The sequence below is a fragment of the Marasmius oreades genome, chromosome 1, assembly GCF_018924745.1.
Source record: "Marasmius oreades isolate 03SP1 chromosome 1, whole genome shotgun sequence".
Lineage (NCBI taxonomy): Eukaryota > Fungi > Basidiomycota > Agaricomycetes > Agaricales > Marasmiaceae > Marasmius > Marasmius oreades.
Window position 1 is genome coordinate 4,398,067 of NC_057323.1, and position 22,315 is coordinate 4,420,381.

Below are 22,315 nucleotides of genomic sequence, written 5' to 3' on the forward strand. Positions count from 1 at the left end.
ACCGTGCGTTGGTTTTGCCTTCTCCGGTGTAAGGAAGGAAGATAGCTGACTCGCTGATGATGTGAACAGTGCTACGCCCTGCACCGACGCCGTCGCGGCGGCGTTGACAAGCTCTCGGAGGTGGCGCGGGAATTATTTATTTGGAACAGGTAAGATGAAACACGTCACGTTCGTCAAACGCACACTTGTGCCACAACCATGGTAAGCATGATTCCCGTTTCTTGACTTGTTCTGATAGTCGTTATTCTGATGGTTACAGTCTTCTGAGCTGAGATACACAGCAAACACTCAGCTAGAGCACCGTGCGTAACACAGCGCCCCCGAACCTGAACCTGAACTGAACCTGTTAAGTGTAGTGCATGCTCGGTACACTGGAACGGGTTAGTAATGTAAATCGAGTTTCGTTTCCCTGACTCACAGCTGTTCTTCGATCAACCGGTATATCACAGGGCATGCCGACTTGACAAAATAGTGAGTCCTCTGGTGCGGGTTGTTGTGTAGCTGACTGACATGAGAGGGCCTTTCAAGCGACTGGCTTACCCATCAGCATAGAGATACGCTATCGTCTATAGTAGGCCACTCTACTTTGACCTCGTATCTGGCTATAGCGGATGGTGAATCTATCGGCCGTATAAAATTCGAGATGACTGAGGTCAGTGCTCTTTTCTCCGTTTTTCTACTAGGGACTGATAATCCGGGGAAAAAACTTTCCCATTTTTGCTATTCTGTTTGATTTTCGCTGTCTGCCCTGCTAAATGCCAGCGGATGTTGCAGCCGTGTGGGCCACCGCCTCGGAAAGAGGATGATTGATGGAATGCTGGAATAGTATTGGTTGTTACGACGTATTAGTACTTAGATCCATCAAGCCATGTTGTCCTATTATAACCCCCCGCTTAGAGCACGCTATTCAACTCCCTTTCTGACCGTCCCCTCCCTGAACTCATTGTTATCCCCCATTATTCGTTGAGAACGGGGCACAATGGCCAGCGCCACTCTCGACCATGCCACATGTAATGGCCACATCCGTTTTCCGGCAACTTTAATACCAACCCCCCCAAGTTCAGCGGACAGCTCCCATTTGTTCATCCCTTCGCCACCCAAAGCACTGAGGAGAAGATCACATTATCAGACGTTCTCTCAAGCTCAACTTTTAACACCACCGCCTTCAGCAGAGTTACCTCCTGAGCACGATTCGGCCGCACAGCATTCAGGAAAACTTCACCGCGTCAGTTCCCATTTCCAAATACCAAAGTCAGTTCACTCCTTACATAGACCCGTGTCTACGATGGGGTTCATTGGATTGAAGAAGGAGAAGGAGAAGCTGAAAGAAGAGAAGAGAAGGGGGAAAGGAAAGGAGAAGGAGAAGAGGATGGAGCATGTTCTGAATGTCGAGGACGGTGACGGTATTTTGTCCAGTTCCAAATTCTCGTTATCCAGGTCGTCGTCGTCAACTTGCAAGGAGAAACCGCTCAAGAAGAAGCGTTCAGTGGCTCGACTTCTCAAGCTCGCCGGCTCAGGTCCGCCACCGACTTTCATATCTCCCCCTTCACCGATTCCCCGTTTACACGTATATTCTGTTTCAACGGCAGAATTATTATCCACATATCATGAAGAGAAGCCGGTACCACTGGTGATACCAGTAGTTCCCAATGACGAGGAATGCGACGAGAATGTCGGAGCCTACGCGTACGCCGTCGAGCATCGGGATGCGCATTTTGCGACGAAATACATTACCAAGGACAGATGGCACATTCAGAACAATATGAAGATGCACCCGTATGGAGACGATGCGGTCTATATGCAGTCGTACGAACATATGTCCTTGAACAAGTGAGTTACTTCCAAACGGCCCCCCGTTTGACGTGATTGACACGTCTCATAGCGATCGACATTTCAATCTACTACTCAGACGAATCAACCCCAACGGTTCACCCAGTTTTCACGACTACACGATGATAGGAGAAACGATTCCCAGGTGTGCTCTGGATCTGGCATGCGGACAAGGCCACTGGGTTCTTCAAGCCGCGGTCCAATGGCCCAATACCAAAATAGTCGGTTTCGATCTCGTTGATGTCGCACTACCTCAGGTGTTCGAGAACGAGAACATAACATTCGTCCGGGGTAACTTGTACGTGGTTTCAATTTACTAGTTTATACATTGACGAATTCGTTCTAGTCTGCATTATGCGCTCCCGTTTCCGCCCCAATCGTTCGATTACGTCCGCATTGCCAACGCTTCACTTGCTATTCCGTACGAGAAGTGGGAATTCGTTCTTAAGGAAGTCCAGCGAGTGTTGACGCGGGGAGGCCGACTAGAAGTCATAGACGACCAGCTGACCTTCCCGTATGCAGATCAACGCAAGGCACATCATGATTCTGTCCCTGCCTCTACTTTCGATGCCTCCCAAAACCCCCATCACAAACGTTCGCCGTCTTTCTCCACCTTGGATTATGTTCCTTCCCCTCCCCGGCATAATGAAGAACGTGGGTTTGAAACAGAAAATCACGATATACACAGCTTCGGTAATAACGCCGCGGGGAACCATGTCATTGATGGCGATGCGAACGCGGATGTTGTTGCTCCAGTGGCGCCGGAAATTCGGAGGCGCTGTTCCTCGCTACCCTTGGGGCCGAGGCCTAATGTCAGGCCACTGAGTATGTCAGCGGAGACGTGGAGGAAGCGACTGGGTATTGAAGAAGACCAGGGGGTCAGAGCCGAACTCCCTTCCCTTAGTCCAGTGTCCGATAGTGAAACAGAGCTAGAGAGCGAGCCTCACACACCTTCCCCAGAGAATTCCTCTTCGGAGGAAGAGGAAGACTATGGACAGGAAGTCGAGGTTAAGATTCCTGTCGAAGGCGGATATGTCCCAAGCCCTAGCCTGCTGGGCCCTCGGCCTAATGCCCGCCCGATGAGTATGAATGCGGAGAAATGGAAGGATAGGCTCAACTTTTCGCTTTGGAATAATACGCTATACGAGTACGATATTCCAGAAGGACTCGATTCCTCCTCTTCCGAAGAGTCGGGCGAAACCAACCCCAGTAGGATTTCCAGCAGTTCGACGATCAACTCATCCGAGTGGTCGTTCTCCGTGTGTTCGACGGCATCCACAGCTTCTACAGCTCCCTCGTCAGTTGTGGACTACGTGGAAGTAACCCGCCCGGCGAGACCCACCAGGCCATTGCCTTCACCACCTCCGCAATGTGAGGAAGAAATAGACACTGGCTCTGTGTCAGAAATTGCACTTCACAAAAGTGGCTTTGTCTCCTCGCCGGATGATGATGAGGACGACGAAGACTTCTTTCCAGAAGACAACGGGGATGGTGCGTGCACACCCTCCGTCCAGCATGGTGTCGAGGAGGAGTATTGGCAGACTCAGACTGCGCACTCTCGAGAGATCGAGACAGTCTTTAATGACATGCTCCTGAACAAGTACGGCGTTGACCCTGAACCATGTACGTTCCTTGCTAGCGCGATGCAGCAGGTGTTTGGTGCGGACAAAGCGGGACGAGTGCGTTCTATGCATTTGATGTTGGCCCCCGAGGAGTTCCAATCTTACCTTGAGGCCGAGATGAGTCTCAGTGAGGTGAAGAAGGAGAAAAAGGGCACGGTGAGGTGGAGTGACGAGCTCGAGAACGATAGCGAGAAGGATAAGCAGAAAGTTTTTGGAATGACGATTGACAGAGACAAGAAGGAGAAACATCATCAGAGGGCAAGAGCTCTCACCGAGCCTACTCCGAGAAATAGCAACGACTCCGCGGCATCTCTGAGTCTTCCTCCTGGCCTTTCAGCCAAGGCTGCGCTCAGATTAGGGATTACCTACACTGCGTTGGCAAATGCTGCTGCAGAGTCGAGGAGCACGTCAAACTCGCCATCCGCCTCGTCATCCTCCTCGAATCTGGCATCTCCTACAGAGGATGCCAACAAATGCAAGCAGTCTCCCGGGTTATTATTATGGCCATCCACGCTGATCCCAATGTCTGCTGCTGAACTGGAGATGCATGCATGCAAGAGCATACATGACGTACTTGGATGTAAGCCAGCTTTGGCAGAGTGGGTTAGCGGCTACGTCGATGAGAATGGTGAGAGAGTCGTTAGCGATGAAGAGTTTGAAGACGCCATGTGGGAGTATGAATGGTGAGTGTCCATGAACTTATCGATCCTTAGCTGTGTGGTGACTTACTTGCCCCTTGATAGTTGCCGCCGAAAACGACTCAAGTGGCCTGAAACCCTACCCGAGACGAACATGGATGTGCCTGACTTACTGACTTCGCTGATTACACCCAAGACCAATATTGAAGTACCGTCGCGGCAACCGAATTCGCACATGATGTCAGATAGCAGTAGCACCTGCACTGATGCCACCGTGACGCCTACGCTCCCGCAAGTGCTGGCAGGGGGAGTATATGCGAAGGAGGATTTGACCCATGTGAGGACTATAAGGGTCTACGAGGCGGTCAAGTCTTGGAGAAAGAGTCCTCTATCAGACAACAATAAGACACCCACGTCAGCCTCTCCACCGTCTTCAGCGGCCTGAACGCCTCGTCCGACCTCGAACACGAACCATATCCCTGTTTCCCCGCTACACGCATGCAGACTCTACTACGCGTTTTATTCTCTGTACCAGCCTCGCACCCATCTGATGCATTGCATTCAACACCCATATCATTATTCAACAGTTTTCACCAAGTCAAACGTAAATGTATTTCTAGGATTCATACCACCTTACGCCCATTCACGCCATCTCTCTTACGACTTTCATGACAAAGACACACCACGACGACGCAATGAGCCCTAGGGCGCAATAGACGATATATCTACTCCTACAACTCGTCCTGGGGTACCCACACTCTCTATTACCTTTTTTGATACTCTTTACCGCGATCATCACGTTCCTTTCTTTCAATTCATCTTCTTAGACTGATAATATAATCATACATTCCTTTGCCATCTTCATCTCTTCTGCCAATCCCGGCTTACCCACATTCATTACAGTTCCTCTCATACTCCTTCTTTTCTTCCCCGTCGTCAATTGTTCTCCTAGGGTCTTCGTTTACTGTTGTTTGATGTTAGTCTTTTTCATCTGGGCCTTTCTCGCACCATCTTGGTTAACTGTTTGTGTTTTCATTCCTCTCCGTGTTTTGTATTGTTTCTTTTTCGCGGTGTCTTCCGCTGTATTCGAGCAAGTAGAATAGTTTATCAGTACATAGTCTTACCCTCAATGAATGGATTCCTTATAGCGAAGTAACACTGCGTGAATGAATTGCTCCGCTTTTCAAGGTTCAATGGTTTTTACTCTCTCGGCCTTCATGTTAATGGGACTGCAGGTAAATATGGATCTAGAACAAGTTGACAGTTGTCTCTCGCGTAGACAAGAGTCTTGAAACATCCTACTTAGGTTATCCATAGCCGGGCAAGCTCGCGCAGACTATAGCTCCAGAATTAGCATTATTCACATCGCTACATTCACCGCGTCCTCCTCAGCCTTTCCTTTCATCTGGTCTGCGATAAGCAATTGGAAGTGAGGTTCTTAAAGATCTTTCGACATGTTCTCCTCCAAGGCTCCCAGACATCCAAAGTCTAGTTCAGCACCAGAAAATGAGCAGAACCCTCCCGACGTTGTCCGGCTTAAAGCCGAAAAACCGCCAGCTCTATGTCATTTACGACATGTGCAAGCTGCTAACGACTGCTAATGACAAAATGAGCCTGTGATGTAAAAGTCAAAAAACAGCCGAAAATCCATGTCATTTGCAGTCTTCGATGCTTTTCAAGAACTCCAGTTCAGAGTGCTAGTATAGCACCATTAAGGCCATGTCTGTGTAAGTCATTAGTGTGAGCTCGTGCCGCCGTATATAAAAAAACTGTGCCTTAGTCAAGCAATTCACACCCGACACCACGCAACTCCAATTATATTTGGCTTCTATGGTCACGAATTGGGACGTTGACTTCCTTGCCTCTCGCGACTCTGCTTCTCACAGAGTTCTCATCATTCTCAACCAGCCCTTTTCATTCTCCCTCCTCGACCGTGTGTGGAGGTCGACGCATTGGCATTGCTGCGCAGATGGTGGTGCAAATCGACTGTATGATGTGACAGCGTGCAAGAGTAGGTCGAATGGGTGGCATGAGTGAGTGGTTCAGCTCTTATCGTGCCTCTCACTTATCCAGGGAATACTTAGGTTATCTTCGGCAGAGACACGAGCCAAGTTGATCCCGGACTTGATCAAGGGTGATTTAGACTCCCTGAGATGTGACATTCAACATTATTATGCTTCACAAGTCAAGTGGACCGAGACTGCATGTCTTTTTTTGTGAAGGCCTAATACATATTCCAGGGTGTACCAGTTATCAAAGATTCTGACCAGGATTCCACGGACCTTATGAAGTGCATTAATGCTGTAGAGGACAAGGAGAGGGTAGACGGTCAACAGGTGTGATTTTTCCCCTATTATTGTTGGGTGAATGATGCTCAGTCTTGCCCAACAGTATGAGATTATCCTCTTAGGTGGTTTAGCCGGTCGATTGGACCAAACAATTCATCTCTTATCCTTCCTACACAAGTTGCGAAAGAAACGCAGAAGGGTTCTGGCCATAACAGACGATAACGTTGGCTGGGTTCTCGACGAGGTATGTCCACGACCGAATAGTCGATTATCTTCGTTACTGAACTCTATATTTCTTTTTAATTTGAAAGGGCGAACATCATATACGAATTGACCATACTTCGCTGGGACCCACATGTGGACTTCTACCCGTTGGTATTGATTCTACAGTGCTCTCTACTTCCGGTCTGAGGTGGAACTTGAGTGAGATTACTTGGATTATCGAATATACCCTTCGATCCTCATTATTCTGATCACACAGCGGATCATCCTTCATCTTTCGATGGACTAGTCTCGACGTCAAACCATCTAGTCCCTAATCAAGATGTTTGGATCAAGACCTCGAAACCTATATGGTGGACCGTAGAGCTGAAGGACATGGAAGGTGTTACACATATGTCGAATGGCGCTCTACCTTAGCACGGCTATACCAACGGGAAACGACCAGCGAATCCAAGCATGGGGCCATCTCAAGTTTAGACGCGATTGAGAATAGTTGAAGGATTCGCCCCTTCCCTATGCTGTACCATTTCTCGGTTGAACTCTTCCACGCACAAGTGGTTATGAGAGACTCTGAATCTCGTTGTAATCTTAAATTTGTCGTCCAGGTCCGGAATCTCCAAAGGGACATACGTTGAACCCTATGGCGGAAATTTGATTCCGATCACTGAGGGCGAGCTGGCCAAAGGAAGCTACGAACGTTAGATAAAGAGAACCAGGGTGATTCCTTTCGTCCTAAGTATGTAGGTGAACAAGTCTTCATGTAGGTGAACAAATCTTCAGTCAGCCTCCTCAACGTGAGAAGGTTGTTTCAAACACCCCGACGTTTTTCCTTTAGGATCGGTGTAACGACCGTCCACGTCCTCCGCCTAAACCTCCCGTCGAGTTGCCTAATTAATTGTCTAGGGGAGTGTCGGACACTCTGGACATCCTCACTCAAACCTACTTCGATTGAAAAAGTTAATTTTCGAACAATAACAATGCATAAATAAGTAAATAAATCTTGGAATGACGCTTTTTGCATCTCATGGTGTGAGTTATCGACTTTGTGGCTTGAACTACGTACAATAACATAAGTGTTGAAAAATCTCCCTAGGCCACACGTTGGAGTGATAGATTGTCGGAATGGTATCATAGACGAAAGAAAATATGGTTACCAGGAAGAATAGTAAAGCAGCTCGAAATCAAGCGTTGATCAACAATCCCAGCCATAAACAAAGTCCTCATCGTCTACCGTCTTCTCACCCCGAGTTTCTGAACCAGAGATCCTTGGTCCACAGATACTAGATTTGAACTCTTCGTTCAAGAGCAGATCAACGACGTTACGGGATGCAATGGTCTCAGTCTCCATAGTCGAGATGAATCTGGGGGGGGGTGATATCGATAAACTTTCACACTTGCGGTCAGCCATGACCGAATTGGCACTCACGGCTCAAACGCATTCACATAATAGAAGCCCGTGTCCAATTTGACTGGAGGGAAAACCGTGGTTGGAGGAAGCTTGGGATAAGCATCCCACTGAAAAGCCAAGATGTAAGCAGAACGATTCTCTCAAAATTGGAGGTAATAATCGTTGTGCATACCTCCTTGCGATATACCCATCCAACTTGACCGTTGAAAACTCTTTTCAACCACTCATCAGAGATCCTCTCCTCAGAGAAGATCTTGACAGCCCGTTCGTCTTCTTTGATCTTTCCGTGGTAAGACAAAGAGTTGAACTCGGGTGCTTTACCACCTTCACGAGCGTTTTGGAAGGTTGTTAGAAGCGTCGGGGGTACTTTGGAAGAAAGAGGTAAAGAAAGGTATTCAGGATTGACAGAGGGTGATTTCGTAGAGAGAAGAGTGACGTGTAGGTGAACGTAAGGTTGTTTCGGGACTTGAGATGCAATTGAGGGCGGAAATTCTATGTTCGTATAATGGAAAGGTGCTGCAAGAATGATCCCTTTGTATGCCATTGATCCTTGGTCGCTGTGCACAATCCATGGCCCGAGAGACGACGGCCTCGAAGTAATTCGGGTGACCTAAAACAGATCTTGTAAGAACGGGTAGATGATACAGTGGATGGATTGTGCGTACTTGGGTATTCAGATGCACAGTTGCTTGAGAATAATTCAAAAATCGCTGGAAGATTTGATAGTTTCCTTCTGATACCTGAGCTGCACCTGTAGTAGCAAGGGAGCACGCGCCCTCCAATGCGTGGATACTGTCAGTGTTCTGCACATAAGCAGTTAGAACGCGCCAAACAAAGTTAGTGTAACAACCTGGCCGTAATTGACGCGCGTTGCAGCCTCTATGATTTCACGGACAAAATTTGCAGCTACCCCCTTAGCTTCGAAGAAGTTTGCGGTGGTGTTTGCAGTCATATCCAAAAAGCCTAAGGTCGTGGCTAAAGTGTTAATATTATCCCATTTTGGTGCGTCCTGCGAGTAGAGGTGAAGATAATCTTGTATCATGGATTTGACGCTAAGCGACATATCAATAGATTAATTCGAACCAAGTGCGTGGAGACTGACATTGAATCGGTGCGTCTTGGTGCATTTATACCGTATCTGAAGAACATTTTGGCTGTATCCCACCAGCTACTCCCCATCTAAGCCCGTGGGAAACTGTGAGTACGACAGAACATGAATCACAAAACGTAACTGACAGTGAACAAAAGCTTTTCACCATTCCAGATTCCGGTGTCCCCATACTCATCCTCGAAACCTTTGAGGGTTAGATTAAAGTCCTGGGTTGCTCTCCACAAGTTCTTGTTAGCTTTCACAAAAATCGAGGCTCCTAATTCCACAGGTGGTAGACTAGGATCGTCGTAAGGTTGAACAGTCGTGCTTCCTGTATAATTCATCACCGTCAGCGTCCACATACAACCAAGCAGAACATACGGCCTCCGACATAAGATTCCTTCTCGTATACGTCAATCTCAACGTCGACACCGAATCTTTCTTTAGCTTTGGCTATCCAGAATGCAGCGGAGCTTCCTCCAGCTCCTGCACCAATGATTGCAATTCTCGGGGTACCATGTTCTGGGACCGAATCATCTCTCGGGATAGTTTTTGTAGACTTGAAGAATGGAACTGTGAAAGGTAGTTGGAAGGCAAGGCTGACTGACGCTAGCGACAGGAATAACGCAGACCGCATGTCGTGTCGAAGTAAGAACAAGTTGTGTAACGTAACATTGACTTCAGACCGTGGGGCCAAGTGGACGGACATCTCGGGCACCGGCACGCCAGTTCCTTCGCCGTGGCCATGATGAGCAGCGCCGCGACTTCTGCAAATGAAACGCGCAAAACCAAGTCTCGACTAGCAGTTCTCTCCTCTTCACTGGACGAACTTGAGGATCATCTTCAACCTCTACTCTCGCAAACTCTTCCAGAGACTCTACTCTCACTTGAGCCGCTTCAGCAAGCAAAATTGCTAACGGATATACCATACGTCGTCTATGATCTTGTTTTCAGTATGTGATTTACCTATGTTGATCTTTAGTGGAGGAACTGAAGTCTGTCTAGTTTATCTTAAAACGAGGGGGATAGATCCGAAGACTCACCCCGTCATAGCAGAATTGGTGTGTATGCTTTTTTGTAGCGGTATCTTGGTCTTACTTTGCAGTCTCTCCCCAGGAAAGAGTCAAAAGTTACTTCGGAAAGATAAAGAACGCTGAGAATCCTCCTCAACGTATTGTTCAACCATTTCAGATACCTCTGCGTTCGATCTGACTTGACCTCTTACAGGTACTACGCAGGTAGACAAGGCTGCAGCCACTCGCTTCATACAACATGCCATATCGCAAGTAACTTCAACATCCAATGTTCCTACTCCAAGTGAAACTGAATATCCGACCTCGACTCCTGCACCGGCTGCTGTCCCAGTTAAAGTCACTTCTAAAATGCGTGAACGGGCAGAGTATGAGCAACGGTTGAAGGAGGGGAAGGAAGGTGACGAGGAGGAAGAAGATCTGCAAGTGTATGGGAATGAGATGGCAGAGGGAAACGCATCAACTCGAGCCACCAACACCACAAAACGCAAAAGACCTGCTGTCGATCACTTCGCCGGTACGTATGTTTATATCTGTTTTTTCCATCGCTTCCTGATTCTCGTTCCACAAAGGTGTTGGTGAACCTGAATCCGATGCCGAACCAGATGTTCCCGCCTCATCTTTGAACTTGAAGAAAAAGCAGAGGTTCACGGGTAGTGCCGTCAGCACACCCGTCATATCGTCTCCCGCATCTACACCTGCACCTTCAGACGGAGCACCTGATCCAGGGAAGAAGAAGAAAAAGAAGGCGAAAAAGAAGAAAGAGTCCACGATTGGATAACACGCTCATCTGGTTGGCTATCGAGTATCATTCGCTCTTTACTTGTACTTGTCTACTAATAGCATCGGGAGTGACGTCCATCTGGTGCGGGCGCGGCCCGTCGCATCAGTAGATGAACCATCTCCCGCTCAGCCCGCAAATTCAGAAGTACCGCGTATTTGGGCTGTTGGGATGAGGGCATTATCTGTATTTGACAACTTGGCGGAACAGCGAAGGTCGGCGCGTGTTTCGACGGGAAAAACAGTTGAAGCGGCTTTCATTATCCTTAACGAGATTGTCCTTTAGAAATTGATGTTGACCGATTTCACCTAGGCTGTGAAAAATGCTGCCCGTACGTTCATAGGGAGTTTGTCGTGTTGGGTCCACCTGAGGTGGATCCAAAGTCTTGGTTTTGAACAGCTTACCAGGACGTCCACAGTGCCGCAATATGGACACTTTGCTGTAGAATCACTCCAAGGCTCTGTGTCCTTCGGCACTGCTCACTGTCTTCCCACGCTCCGGAAGCATATTCCATGCGTTCATAAGTTAATTACTTCCAGACCCCAACTTCACGAATTTGCTGTTTTCTGTTACTCAAAACTGCTCCTTGACGAAAAACTAATACGTTCACGAAACACGAGTCAACGACATGTATGTTCCATTCATCACATCGAGGTCCCCTAGATTGGGGAAACGAGAATTATCACCACGAGCAGGTGGAGGTGGTGGTGGTAGAGGGGGTGGTGGTGGGGGGGGAGGGGGAAGAAGCGGGGGCTCTGGTGGAAGCTCTGGTGGAAGCTCTGGTGGTAGTTCTGGATCTGGGAGATCCTCACCAATCTCGACTGGAGGTACTCCTCGATCGGCAACCCCTTTTGGTGCAGGTGGAGGTCCTGTTACGAAGATTCCCTCAGGTCAACTGTTTTCTGGACGTGACGTTGGTGGTGGAACGCGGAGTCAAGTCTATGGAACGAGGTGCGTTGGTTATATTCCTTCCTTTCCCTGTATCGGTATTTACCTACATCCACCGCTTCACAGCCAGTATGGGAGCGGTTATCCTGGCATAGCAGGCCGTGGCGTCGCTAATCGAGGGTTCCCATTTTTCTTCTGGCCGCTCGCCTGGGGAGGTCTAGGTGTAGGCGGAGCTGCGTACTTGCACAATAATGAGGTCCGTAGTTTACCTGAGCTTCTGGCACTGGTTTCCTGAATTACTCGTCTATACAGTACGGCAGTCCGGACAATTCGAGTCGTCCAGGAGGTCGCATGATGACCGCTACGTTTGCCTCTTCCACCTCCAACACTACATTCCACCTGGTTGCAGATGATGAGACTGTGGTAGACCTTATTGAAGATGTTAGGAACGGATGTTCCTCGCGAAACCTTGCCGCAGACAAGTCTTCGACGAGCCCAAGTTCATACAACGACACAGATCCGAGTTCACCAAAGCCCGAGAGTGCAATCCAGTACTACCGCGCGAGCAGCGTCGCTCTGACGTTGGATGGATACAATAATTCTGCTGCGTTGTCGGGGACTGAAGGGCAACCGGACACTCCCCTTCCCTCGAACATCGATACCACGCTCAAAGATTGTCTGAACCAGACAATTGGAGATGCTGTGCCATTAATTGGGGGGGCCGATGTACGGTGGGCAGCTCCGAACATTGGCATGCTCGCATTGATTTGGGTATTCCTTCATCTGACCACGACTGTCTAGTCTTTAATTCCAGTTATTCGTCATTATCTTATTCTTACTCCCATCGTTTGTACAGGATGGATTGATTTATGTCGGTTCAGTTCTGTTAATGACTACATGTAGCTCTCTTCACGATACACGATCGTTACTCAAGTAGTGTTCAGCACTTCGACTTTATTTGATTCCAACCTACTAGTACCATCTTAAATATGGATGGATGTCCGATTTAGAGTGCTCTGAAAATGCAAGATAGAGACAATATAGATATCTTTCAAAACATTTGAATGCAAATATCCGTATGAATTCCCTATGAATTCCCCAAGCTCTCAACAATTGTCACTCATCCCAGTCTTACTACTAAGAATGCAGGAGGCCGCGGCCAATAAAAGAAAAGATATTGGGCCTGGAGCATCCGAAATGCCAATCTTGATGGCAGAGGAAAACGCATAACTCGAGCTACCAACACGACTCGGACAAAATGTGGAGCAGTCGGAACTCATTTTTTTTACCATGGATCGAAGGCAATTCAGCAAGACGTAACTCAGGACATCCATCCATATTTAAGATGGTACTAGTAGGTTGGAATCAAATAAAGTCGAAGTGCTGAACACTACTTGAGTAACGATCGTGTATCGTGAAGAGAGCTACATGTAGTCATTAACAGAACTGAACCGACATAAATCAATCCATCCTGTACAAACGATGGGAGTAAGAATAAGATAATGACGAATAACTGGAATTAAAGACTAGACAGTCGTGGTCAGATGAAGGAATACCCAAATCAATGCGAGCATGCCAATGTTCGGAGCTGCCCACCGTACATCGGCCCCCCCAATTAATGGCACAGCATCTCCAATTGTCTGGTTCAGACAATCTTTGAGCGTGGTATCGATGTTCGAGGGAAGGGGAGTGTCCGGTTGCCCTTCAGTCCCCGACAACGCAGCAGAATTATTGTATCCATCCAACGTCAGAGCGACGCTGCTCGCGCGGTAGTACTGGATTGCACTCTCGGGCTTTGGTGAACTCGGATCTGTGTCGTTGTATGAACTTGGGCTCGTCGAAGACTTGTCTGCGGCAAGGTTTCGCGAGGAACATCCGTTCCTAACATCTTCAATAAGGTCTACCACAGTCTCATCATCTGCAACCAGGTGGAATGTAGTGTTGGAGGTGGAAGAGGCAAACGTAGCGGTCATCATGCGACCTCCTGGACGACTCGAATTGTCCGGACTGCCGTACTGTATAGACGAGTAATTCAGGAAACCAGTGCCAGAAGCTCAGGTAAACTACGGACCTCATTATTGTGCAAGTACGCAGCTCCGCCTACACCTAGACCTCCCCAGGCGAGCGGCCAGAAGAAAAATGGGAACCCTCGATTAGCGACGCCACGGCCTGCTATGCCAGGATAACCGCTCCCATACTGGCTGTGAAGCGGTGGATGTAGGTAAATACCGATACAGGGAAAGGAAGGAATATAACCAACGCACCTCGTTCCATAGACTTGACTCCGCGTTCCACCACCAACGTCACGTCCAGAAAACAGTTGACCTGAGGGAATCTTCGTAACAGGACCTCCACCTGCACCAAAAGGGGTTGCCGATCGAGGAGTACCTCCAGTCGAGATTGGTGAGGATCTTCCACCTCCAGAACCACCTCCAGAGCTTCCGCTAGAACCCCCACTTCTTCCCCCTCCAGAACTACCTCCAGAGCTTCCACTAGAGCCCCCGCTTATTCCCCCTCCAGAACTACCTCCAGAGCTTCCGCTAGAACCCCCACTTCTTCCCCCTCCAGAACTACCTCCAGAGCTTCCACTAGAGCCCCCACTTCTTCCCCCTCCAGAACTACCTCCAGAGCTTCCACTAGAGCCCCCGCTTCTTCCCCCTCCAGAACTACCTCCAGAGCTTCCGCTAGAACCCCCGCTTCTTCCCCCTCCCCCTCCCCCTCCCCCCCTACCACCTCCACCTCCACCTGCTCGTGGTGATAATTCTCGTTTCCTCAATCTAGAGGACCTCGATGTCATGAACGGGAAATACATGTCGTTGACTCGAGTTTCGTGAACGTATAAGTGTTTCGTCAAGGAGCGGTGTTGAGTAACGGAAAACAGCAAATTCGTAAAGTTGGAGTCTGATACAGGTATAAAGTTGAACGCATGGAAGGTGAAATATAAGCAGCAGTGCCGAAGTCCTCGGCCGAGGACTGTTTGCATGGAGTGATTCAACAGCAAAGTGTCATATTGTGGTCATAATGGTAAGCTGTTGAGCGGGAGGGTCTATACCCCGCTGCGACAGGCCACGCCCGCACCACATGATCATGGAAGAGACTGATAGTTGCTCCTGGTGCTATTAGCAGACAAGAAGTAAAGATTGATTGATAGCCAACCAGATGAGTGTGTTATCCACTCGTGGGCTCTTTCTTCTTTTTCGCCTTCTTCTTCTTCTTCCCTGGATCAGGTGTAGGGGGACGATGCGATGGGTGTGCTGACAGCACTTCCTATGAACTTCTGCTTTTTCTTCGAGTTCAAAGACGAGGCGGGAACTTCTGGTTCGGCGTCGGGTTCAGGTTCGCCAACACCTTTGTGGAATGAGAATCAGGAAGCGATGGAGAAAACAGATACAAGCATACATACCGGTGAAGTGATCGACAGCAGGCGTCCGGTTACATTTCGATTTGACCGTTCCGGCTAATCCTAATCTACACAGGCAAGTTAGAGATAATATAGATATCTTCCTTCAAGGTGTTCGAACGCATTCACATGAATTCCCCAAGCTCTCGCAACAATGGTCATCCCAGTCATAGTAGGCGGCCGCGGCCAAATAAAATAATAGATATTGGCCCTGGAGCTTCTCGAATGCCAATCTTCTAGAGGCAGTCAAAATTGAACCTTGTAGGCTGACGATTGTGTGAGCGTAGGAAGAGTCCTGAAATGTTGAAACGGCGGCCCAGAAGAGAAACAGTATGTTGCTTGCAACTCGAAGACCTAGGTCATTTTTTCCCACTGACATGGAGTTCTAGGTAGAGGTATGACATCGAGGTTCTACAGGAAGCTGACATGAGACTGCCAACTGAGTACCACTCGCGTTTCTGCTTGAAGACTCTGTATAATGACTCCTGTCTTGAATCATTGCATAGGCGCAGGATGATTGTCTCCAGGTTGAGCTGGCCGATCTGCGTAAGCTGTAGAGATTGACGGAGAGGCGAGAACATGAGTAACGTCGTCGTCGATGTCTAGGGATCTCTTTGTTTGCGTAACCAAATATTGACTTGCGACTGTGGATCCAAACAACGCCTTCCACGTCCACCCATCACTACCAGGTCACCATATTCGCCGTGATATCATGGCGTCCTTCGCCATTACATTCAACAAAAAGGAGGATGAGAGCGGGCTGAGTTCGTACTACAACAACAAAACTACAATCATCCAGGAAGCTCGCGTTTTCAACGAATCACCCATCAGTCCACGGAAATGCAGGGCCCTACTCACACGAATAGTTTACTTACTTTACGTCGGAGAGACATTTGGAACACAGGAAGCGACGACTTTATTCTTCGGAACGACTAAATTATTCCAGCATAAGAATGTATGTGGTTTGAACTCATTATCGACGTGTTTCTGATACATGATAGGCCGCGTTGCGACAAACAGTTTACCTTGCGATAAAAGAGCTGGCAACGACTGCTGAGGATGTTATTATGGTCACAGCTAGTATCATGAAGGACATACAACCAAACTCTGAAGTTGTTTATCGAGCGAATGCCATTCGAGCTCTCTGCCGTATTATCGACGTACGTCTACAAATTCTGTTCACTTTGGACGAGTTCTTATTGATCTATTGATGTAGCCGTCAATGACTCAAAATGTAGAACGATTCTTCAAGTCCGCCATCGTTGATCGAAATCCATCCATATCCTCATCTGCTCTCCTGTCTTCATATCACCTTTTCCCTTTTGCCAAAGACGTCGTCAAACGTTGGGTCAACGAAGCACAGACAGCTGTGGACTCCAAGACATCGTCAAGTTTTTTTGGCTCGTCGTCAGGAGGTAGCGGCGGATTCTTTGGGGGCGGGGGCAACTCGTCTTCCACGAGTGGACCTCAAACCATTCCTTCCTCCAGCCACATTCCTCAATACCATGCGCTGGGTCTGCTCTATCTTATTCGTCAACAAGATAGGATGGCTGTTACTAAGATGATTCAGCAATTGGGTGGAGGGAAATCGGGCTCGGGCACTTCTCTCAAGAGTCCGATGGCGCTGTGTATGTTAATTCGGTATGCTGCGAAGGTCATGGAAGAGGATCCCAAGTATGTTATTGGCACACTTTATGACGTCTCTGCTGAGCCATGTTCCTGAAGTACTCAGAGACAAATGCTCGATTTGTTGGAAGGATGGCTGCGACACAAGAGCGATATGGTCAATTTTGAGGCAGCTCGCGCGATCTGCGAGATGAGACATGTTACTGCTGCTCAACTCACAAAATCGATAGCTGGTAAATGTATCTTCTTTCGTGCAGCAAATCTATATTGATGAGCTTGTAGTCCTGCAGTTATTCTTATCCTCACCAAAACCTGTCCTCAAATTCGCTGCTACACGAACCCTCGCCGCCCTTGCACTTCAGCATCCCACCAGCGTAGCGATATGCAACGTCGACTTGGAAAGCCTCATCGCTGACCCTAACAGGAGCGTTGCTACCTATGCGATCACAACACTTCTTAAGGTACGCTATACGGACTTACCAGTGAGACGTGCTCTGAATTGCTGTAGACTGGTAACGAAGCCTCTGTCGACCGTCTCATTAAGCAGATCACAGGCTTTATGGCCGAAATTAGCGACGAGTTCAAAGTCATCATTGTCGAAGCTGTTCGATCGCTCTGTCTCAAGTTCCCTTCGAAGCATACCTCCATGCTTACTTTCCTGTCTGGCGTCCTGCGCGACGAAGGTGGCTACGACTTCAAACGTGCTGTTGTCGAGGCTATGTTCGACATGATCAAGTTCATTAGAGATTGTAAAGAGCAAGCTCTCTCCCACCTGTGCGAGTTCATTGAAGACTGCGAATTTACTAAACTCTCTGTCCGGATATTACATTTGTTGGGTTTAGAAGGACCCAAGTCGCCTCAACCTACTAAATATATCCGATTTATATACAATCGGGTAGTGCTGGAAAATGCTACTGTCCGAGCCGCAGCGGTCGCAAGTTTGGGCAAATTTGGTGTCAATACGACGGACCTCACCTTCCAAAAGAGTATAGCTGTGTTACTGAACAGGTAAAAGATTACGAAGTTTCTGGCCACTTGCCCTAACGACATGTTAGATGCTTGGACGATGTCGATGATGAAGTTCGCGACCGTGCTGCTCTTTACCTTCGAGTCTTCAAGGAGAAAACCCTAGGTGACGTCTACTTTAAAGAAGGTACTACTTCGCTCTCCGACCACAGAAGCAGCGTGTACTGAATGATATTGATGATAGAATCTGTCTTCTCTTTGTCTGCCTTGGAATCCAAGTTGGTCTCCTATATCAAGGATCCAGCAGCAGCAGGACAACCTCTAGATCTATCGAGTGTGCCTAAGATCAGCCGCGCTCAAGCTGCGCAAGAGGCAGCTCGTAAGTACTCCACATGTACGTGCCTCAGAAGCTGATTGCAGTCGCGGCCTATCTAGGTCCCAGCACTCTGGAGACTATTGGTGTACCTGCTTCCACGAAGAAAACCTCCGATACACCGCCGCCGCCTACAGCAGCTGAGAGGCAATCACAATACGCTCAACAGCTTGCTGAAGTTCCAGAATTCGCATCATACGGATCTGTACTCAACAGCAGTGCTCCGCCTGTACAGCTGACTGAGAGCGAAACAGAGTATCAAGTTACATGTGTCAAACATATCTTCAAGAAACATGTCGTTTTCCAGGTGAGCAAAATTGCGTTGAATTTCTCCAGTATTGTTGTATTGAGCATTTCGTTCGCAGTACAATGTGTCAAATACTTTACCGGATACGGTTTTAGAGCGTGTGGAAGTTATAATGCAGCCACAATCCGAGGACACTGGTTTGACGGAAGAATTCATTATTCCCTCACCTTCGGTGTCGGCGTCGACGTCGCCGGGTATTGTGTATGTCTCCTTCTCGCGAGACGATCCAGGACAATATGCATTAGGATCGTTCTCATGTTCGCTCAAGTTTATCAGTAAGGAGGTCGATCCTTCTACTGGCGAGCCAGAGGAGGAAGGATATCCAGATGACTACAATTTGGAAGAAATCGAGCTCAGTGCTGGTGGCGACTATATCATTCCATCATACGCAACCTTTGGGTCTGAGTGGGACAGATTACACTCGGCGCACACCGTTACTGAAACTTTCTCACTATCCGCAATGGAGAATCTTAAAGGTATCTTTGAAAATCGTCGTCCTATCATCTCATCATAGCTCACCTTCGAACTTCTTTCAGCTGCCTGCGATTCTCTCATCGAAGTACTCAAAATGGAGCCCCTGGGAGGTTCTGAGGTGCCTCAATCGACGTCAGTCCATACACTCCAGATGTCTGGGCTGGTCATCGGTGGAGGTGGAAAGGTTCTTGTACGGTGTCGTATGACGTTTGCTAGAGGACAGGGAGTCACACTAGAGCTCGCTGCGCGGGCAGAAAGCCAACAGGTTTGCGATTTGGTTTTGGCAGCCGTTAGTGGTTGATTTCCCTAAATACAATCGATACTTGCTTTTTTTCCTTGTATCGCAATGGGATATTTCTAATTCAGCGTAGAAGTCAGTGGAAACCAAATCTGAATTGGCAAACCGGAATAACACAGCGACAACTATCGAGATTTATTTGGGCTTCAAACAAGCGTGAAGAATGTATCTATGTAGACTATGAGTATGTTTTTCACTTCCTCGACCAAGAACTCCCCAACCTCCCAACCATCACACAAATGTACGATCTACTTCCCTCCCAACCACCCTTAACAAGTAGAACCCAACTGTGCGAAAACCATCAACGATCAACCTGCCGAACCTTGGAAACCGCGAAGCCCTCTCCCACCCACACGCCCTCTTTCTCAGAGGTGGTGAGTGAAAGGACCTTTGACAAATCGCGCGCGACCAAATAGATAAGGGAAGAGGAGGGGTGGGGAATGGTGGAAAAGATGTCCAGAACCCAGCGACATGGAAAAAGGGGAAATATTAGATAGTATGCGGGTCGTAAAGAAAAAAAAGGCAGAAAGTGATGTAATGTTCCTTGATGTTTGTAGGATGTATAGCACACAACTTCAGGATTGTGTAGAAGAAGGGTGGGGATGGGGGTAAAACGAGACTTTACAGGAGTGAGATACGGGCGCAAAGTGACTGATGAACAATGGCAGCATGAAGAATGATGATAATATGAATGTGGAGAAGGAAACGAGGCGGCTAGATAGATTCCATCCCTCTCCGAAGATCAGGACGTATACCGTTATTTCCAGCGTGAAAAGAAAAAGCGTCCGTATGTTGAAAAAATAAAGTTTAAAAAGAGACTTCATTTGCAAGACGTTAAGCCGATTTGGGAGAGGGATTGATAGCGGTAAGGGTGACGTCTTGAGCGTCAACATCAAGAATGTGATCGGCGGTGACAAGCAATGAATATGAAGTTTGGGTTGGTCGGAGGAGTTTAGGGAAAAGGAGGCATACACTCAGACTGACAAAATGGCAAGCTCCTTTGTTTTTTTTGTGTGCAGGAAAACCTTGGCGTGCCCATTTCTTAGGGTTGACAGCATACTGAACCTCTAGACCTCGACCTTCTCCGACCTCCTCTGGTTGTTGAACCTGAACAGCAAAAGAAAACAGCAACGCTAACACCGGACCTAGACTGGGCAATAACCTAACACCTTCCCTCCACCCCCATATTGCCCAGAACATACACCCCGGAAGTGCGAAAAACCAGGACCAAGAGGTGGAACGTTGTTTACCACAGCTCAGTTTCGCGTGCACGTGCACCTCTCTGCTGGCCAACGGCACCAGGAGCAGCTTGCTGAGCCTGGCGAGTGTGAGAGCGCAACCTGATTATATGAGATATTAGCCCATAAGAAACAAGGCAAGATGACGACTGACACCTACATCCTGTCGCTCTGACGATGTTCATCTTCCTCCTGTACAACTTTACGCCTGCCGGTGGCTGTCTTGCTACCACCTTGGTCGTCCTGAGTTCGCTGAACACTCCAGTCAAAGACGTAATCATATTGGTAACCTTCACGGACGAAGAGGTCACGGAAGAGTTTACGGAGATACGAATAGTCGGGCTTGTCATCGAAGCGCAAGGCACGGGTGTAGTTGAGGAAGATTCCAAATTCATTGGGGAATCCTCGGCACAGTAGATCCGTGGGAGTGGTCATCTTCTTCTCCATGATACGGTCGTACTTCTGCTTCTTAGTAGCAGCCTTGAGACCTTGCCATGGGAGAGCTCCGCGGAGAAAGTACATGAGGACATAAGCAAGAGACTCGAGATCGTCGCGGCGAGCCTGCTCAACACCAAGGTGAGTATTGATAGAGGTGTAACGAGCGGTACCGGTCAGGTTCTTGTTCTCCCTGTAAGGGATATGGAGGTGCGTCTTGGGGTCTCTGAACTTCTTCGCGAGACCGAAATCGATGACATTGACTTGGTTCCCACGCTTTCCTATGCCCATCAAGAAGTTGTCAGGTTTGATATCGCGATGGATGAAATTGCGAGAGTGGATGTATTCGATCCGAGAAATCTGATTTTGAAACAATAACAGATGAGCATAAGCCCGGACAAGGCTGTGAAGGAACACAGCACCATGTGGATGACTCACAAGTTGGTCCGCAAGGAGGAGGACAGTCTTCAAGCTAAATTTACGATTGCAGAAATTAAATAGATCCTCCAAAGAGGGGCCGAGTAGGTCGAGGACCATTGCATTGTAGTCGCATTCGGTTCCGAACCAACGAACGAAGGGAACGCCAACACCGCCGGCGAGCGTCTTGTACACTTTGGATTCATACTCGAGCTGAGGGTGTTTGGCTTTGACCGACTCGAGCTTGATGGCTACTTCTTCCCCTGAGATGATGTTGACGCCCAAGTAAATGTCACCTGAAGTAATAAAGAGTGAGATCAAGACCATTTAACGAGGCAAATTCGGCGCACCGAACGAGCCCGACCCGATCTTCTTTCCCAGCCTGTACTTGCCACCAACACGAAGGTCTAGTCTGTGAGATGAGCTATCCGCCATCGACAATATGAGAGCGAGAGGTGACTATAGAAGAATGAGGTGAGATTGAGGAAGAGAAGAGGAGGGTGAAGGGTAAACACGAATGAAAGGGAAGCATTGGGCTTTTGTAGGGAGGGCCATGCCGAACACGTAATGAGTTCTGCCACACCGAACACCAAGGGAAAAAAGGGCCCATGAGCCGTCGTCCATCCTGCCTCATACACTTAATCCAACTTTCCCGAGTGACAGATGAAGATGCCACATGCCCAAGCGATGTGTGAGGTGACCTCGAGGGAGTAACGAGGCTGCCAGAGGGGGGATCCGAAGAAAAGCGAGGGAAAATTCAGCAAATTATTGAAGAAATGAACTTACAGGGTAGGATTGAGATAATTGATAGAGAAATGAAGAGAAAGTATGAGGAAATTACAGATATGAGGAGTGAGTGGAGGAGGAAAGGAGGAACTGCGTGCGAATCATTGTTGAAGCATCAGTCTCGTCGGAGTTTGAATTCTCAGTCACCTTTGTTCTGGGGCCTGGTTGCGGTCTGTCACCGCTTTCTTCCCCATGAA

At 48.3% G+C, this 22,315-nt stretch overlaps 10 protein-coding genes across 10 annotated transcripts; 6 read left to right on the forward strand and 4 right to left on the reverse strand.

The window, feature by feature from the left end:
- The first annotated feature begins 167 nt into the window (after window positions 1-167).
- On the forward strand, window positions 168-913 carry E1B28_001604 (uncharacterized protein). The gene is made up of 5 exons (XM_043147552.1): window positions 168-201; window positions 260-302; window positions 357-380; window positions 450-471; window positions 529-913. Exons 1-5 carry the CDS (start codon window positions 199-201, stop codon window positions 731-733), a joined length of 297 nt encoding a protein of 98 aa, XP_043016262.1. The 5' UTR covers window positions 168-198; the 3' UTR covers window positions 734-913.
- Window positions 914-979: 66 nt separating this feature from the next.
- E1B28_001605 (uncharacterized protein) lies at window positions 980-4,535 on the forward strand (the record flags this gene model as incomplete). Its single annotated transcript, XM_043147553.1, has 4 exons — window positions 980-1,830; window positions 1,883-2,128; window positions 2,177-4,135; window positions 4,196-4,535. 4 exons carry the CDS (start codon window positions 980-982, stop codon window positions 4,533-4,535), a joined length of 3,396 nt encoding a protein of 1,131 aa, XP_043016263.1.
- Window positions 4,536-5,544: 1,009 nt separating this feature from the next.
- On the forward strand, window positions 5,545-7,414 carry E1B28_001606 (uncharacterized protein; the record flags this gene model as incomplete). Its single annotated transcript, XM_043147554.1, has 8 exons — window positions 5,545-5,653; window positions 5,719-5,817; window positions 5,871-6,123; window positions 6,175-6,274; window positions 6,331-6,426; window positions 6,482-6,622; window positions 6,690-6,801; window positions 6,860-7,414. 8 exons carry the CDS (start codon window positions 5,545-5,547, stop codon window positions 7,015-7,017), a joined length of 1,068 nt encoding a protein of 355 aa, XP_043016264.1. The 3' UTR covers window positions 7,018-7,414.
- Window positions 7,415-7,543: 129 nt separating this feature from the next.
- On the reverse strand, window positions 7,544-9,751 carry E1B28_001607 (uncharacterized protein). Its single transcript, XM_043147555.1, has 9 exons — window positions 9,480-9,751; window positions 9,245-9,429; window positions 9,111-9,187; window positions 8,859-9,060; window positions 8,674-8,811; window positions 8,181-8,618; window positions 8,027-8,115; window positions 7,755-7,961; window positions 7,544-7,689 (listed from the first exon to the last, which is right to left on the reverse strand). The coding sequence occupies exons 1-8, from the start codon at window positions 9,733-9,735 to the stop codon at window positions 7,793-7,795; spliced, it is 1,554 nt and encodes a 517-aa protein (XP_043016265.1). The 5' UTR covers window positions 9,736-9,751; the 3' UTR covers window positions 7,544-7,689; window positions 7,755-7,792.
- A 71-nt stretch (window positions 9,752-9,822) lies between these two features.
- Window positions 9,823-11,210, forward strand: E1B28_001608 (uncharacterized protein). The gene is made up of 5 exons (XM_043147556.1): window positions 9,823-10,051; window positions 10,104-10,159; window positions 10,215-10,269; window positions 10,326-10,646; window positions 10,702-11,210. Exons 1-5 carry the CDS (start codon window positions 9,844-9,846, stop codon window positions 10,908-10,910), a joined length of 849 nt encoding a protein of 282 aa, XP_043016266.1. The 5' UTR covers window positions 9,823-9,843; the 3' UTR covers window positions 10,911-11,210.
- A 104-nt stretch (window positions 11,211-11,314) lies between these two features.
- E1B28_001609 (uncharacterized protein) lies at window positions 11,315-12,833 on the forward strand. The gene is made up of 3 exons (XM_043147557.1): window positions 11,315-11,861; window positions 11,925-12,054; window positions 12,111-12,833. The coding sequence occupies exons 1-3, from the start codon at window positions 11,539-11,541 to the stop codon at window positions 12,597-12,599; spliced, it is 942 nt and encodes a 313-aa protein (XP_043016267.1). The 5' UTR covers window positions 11,315-11,538; the 3' UTR covers window positions 12,600-12,833.
- Window positions 12,834-13,324: 491 nt separating this feature from the next.
- Window positions 13,325-14,781, reverse strand: E1B28_001610 (uncharacterized protein; the record flags this gene model as incomplete). The annotated part of the gene is made up of 4 exons (XM_043147558.1): window positions 13,325-13,813; window positions 13,870-13,999; window positions 14,063-14,324; window positions 14,373-14,781. 4 exons carry the CDS (start codon window positions 14,779-14,781, stop codon window positions 13,325-13,327), a joined length of 1,290 nt encoding a protein of 429 aa, XP_043016268.1.
- Window positions 14,782-15,021: 240 nt separating this feature from the next.
- On the reverse strand, window positions 15,022-15,369 carry E1B28_001611 (uncharacterized protein; the record flags this gene model as incomplete). Its single annotated transcript, XM_043147559.1, has 3 exons — window positions 15,022-15,146; window positions 15,202-15,266; window positions 15,320-15,369. The coding sequence occupies 3 exons, from the start codon at window positions 15,367-15,369 to the stop codon at window positions 15,022-15,024; spliced, it is 240 nt and encodes a 79-aa protein (XP_043016269.1).
- Window positions 15,370-15,844: 475 nt separating this feature from the next.
- E1B28_001612 (uncharacterized protein) lies at window positions 15,845-19,335 on the forward strand. The gene is made up of 11 exons (XM_043147560.1): window positions 15,845-16,153; window positions 16,200-16,358; window positions 16,415-16,872; window positions 16,924-17,057; window positions 17,107-17,285; window positions 17,333-17,832; window positions 17,880-17,977; window positions 18,035-18,169; window positions 18,226-18,470; window positions 18,529-18,946; window positions 19,007-19,335. Exons 1-11 carry the CDS (start codon window positions 15,911-15,913, stop codon window positions 19,243-19,245), a joined length of 2,808 nt encoding a protein of 935 aa, XP_043016270.1. The 5' UTR covers window positions 15,845-15,910; the 3' UTR covers window positions 19,246-19,335.
- HHP1 (casein kinase I) lies at window positions 19,336-22,225 on the reverse strand. The gene is made up of 5 exons (XM_043147561.1): window positions 22,119-22,225; window positions 21,683-21,791; window positions 21,354-21,628; window positions 20,641-21,275; window positions 19,336-20,582 (listed from the first exon to the last, which is right to left on the reverse strand). Exons 2-5 carry the CDS (start codon window positions 21,765-21,767, stop codon window positions 20,489-20,491), a joined length of 1,089 nt encoding a protein of 362 aa, XP_043016271.1. The 5' UTR covers window positions 21,768-21,791; window positions 22,119-22,225; the 3' UTR covers window positions 19,336-20,488.
- Between the last annotated feature and the right edge of the window lie 90 nt (window positions 22,226-22,315).

What these genes read in the sequence shown, in the direction of transcription:
- E1B28_001604 (XM_043147552.1), top strand. An exon ending in AAACACTCAGCTAGAGCACC is followed by an intron (nt 303 to 356) that starts GTGCGTAACACA and finishes TGTTAAGTGTAG; the next exon opens with TGCATGCTCGGTACACTGGA. An exon ending in TGCTCGGTACACTGGAACGG is followed by an intron (nt 381 to 449) that starts GTTAGTAATGTA and finishes GGTATATCACAG; the next exon opens with GGCATGCCGACTTGACAAAA.
- E1B28_001607 (XM_043147555.1), bottom strand. Translation starts at nt 9,735, where the DNA reads ATGCGGTCTGCGTTATTCCTGTCGCTAGCGTCAGTCAGCCTTGCCTTC. An exon ending in CGCGCGTCAATTACGGCCAG is followed by an intron (nt 8,812 to 8,858) that starts GTTGTTACACTA and finishes GCTTATGTGCAG; the next exon opens with AACACTGACAGTATCCACGC. An exon ending in GATGGGTATATCGCAAGGAG is followed by an intron (nt 8,116 to 8,180) that starts GTATGCACAACG and finishes TTGGCTTTTCAG; the next exon opens with TGGGATGCTTATCCCAAGCT.
- E1B28_001608 (XM_043147556.1), top strand. Translation starts at nt 9,844, where the DNA reads ATGATGAGCAGCGCCGCGACTTCTGCAAATGAAACGCGCAAAACCAAG. An exon ending in ACCCCGTCATAGCAGAATTG is followed by an intron (nt 10,160 to 10,214) that starts GTGTGTATGCTT and finishes GTCTCTCCCCAG; the next exon opens with GAAAGAGTCAAAAGTTACTT. An exon ending in TGCTGTCGATCACTTCGCCG is followed by an intron (nt 10,647 to 10,701) that starts GTACGTATGTTT and finishes CGTTCCACAAAG; the next exon opens with GTGTTGGTGAACCTGAATCC.
- E1B28_001609 (XM_043147557.1), top strand. Translation starts at nt 11,539, where the DNA reads ATGTATGTTCCATTCATCACATCGAGGTCCCCTAGATTGGGGAAACGA. An exon ending in AGTCAAGTCTATGGAACGAG is followed by an intron (nt 11,862 to 11,924) that starts GTGCGTTGGTTA and finishes ACCGCTTCACAG; the next exon opens with CCAGTATGGGAGCGGTTATC. An exon ending in CGTACTTGCACAATAATGAG is followed by an intron (nt 12,055 to 12,110) that starts GTCCGTAGTTTA and finishes TCGTCTATACAG; the next exon opens with TACGGCAGTCCGGACAATTC.
- E1B28_001612 (XM_043147560.1), top strand. Translation starts at nt 15,911, where the DNA reads ATGGCGTCCTTCGCCATTACATTCAACAAAAAGGAGGATGAGAGCGGG. An exon ending in CGATCACAACACTTCTTAAG is followed by an intron (nt 17,286 to 17,332) that starts GTACGCTATACG and finishes GAATTGCTGTAG; the next exon opens with ACTGGTAACGAAGCCTCTGT. An exon ending in TGACGTCTACTTTAAAGAAG is followed by an intron (nt 17,978 to 18,034) that starts GTACTACTTCGC and finishes TATTGATGATAG; the next exon opens with AATCTGTCTTCTCTTTGTCT.
- HHP1 (XM_043147561.1), bottom strand. Translation starts at nt 21,767, where the DNA reads ATGGCGGATAGCTCATCTCACAGACTAGACCTTCGTGTTGGTGGCAAG. An exon ending in GATCGGGTCGGGCTCGTTCG is followed by an intron (nt 21,629 to 21,682) that starts GTGCGCCGAATT and finishes TTATTACTTCAG; the next exon opens with GTGACATTTACTTGGGCGTC. An exon ending in TCCTCCTTGCGGACCAACTT is followed by an intron (nt 21,276 to 21,353) that starts GTGAGTCATCCA and finishes TTTCAAAATCAG; the next exon opens with ATTTCTCGGATCGAATACAT.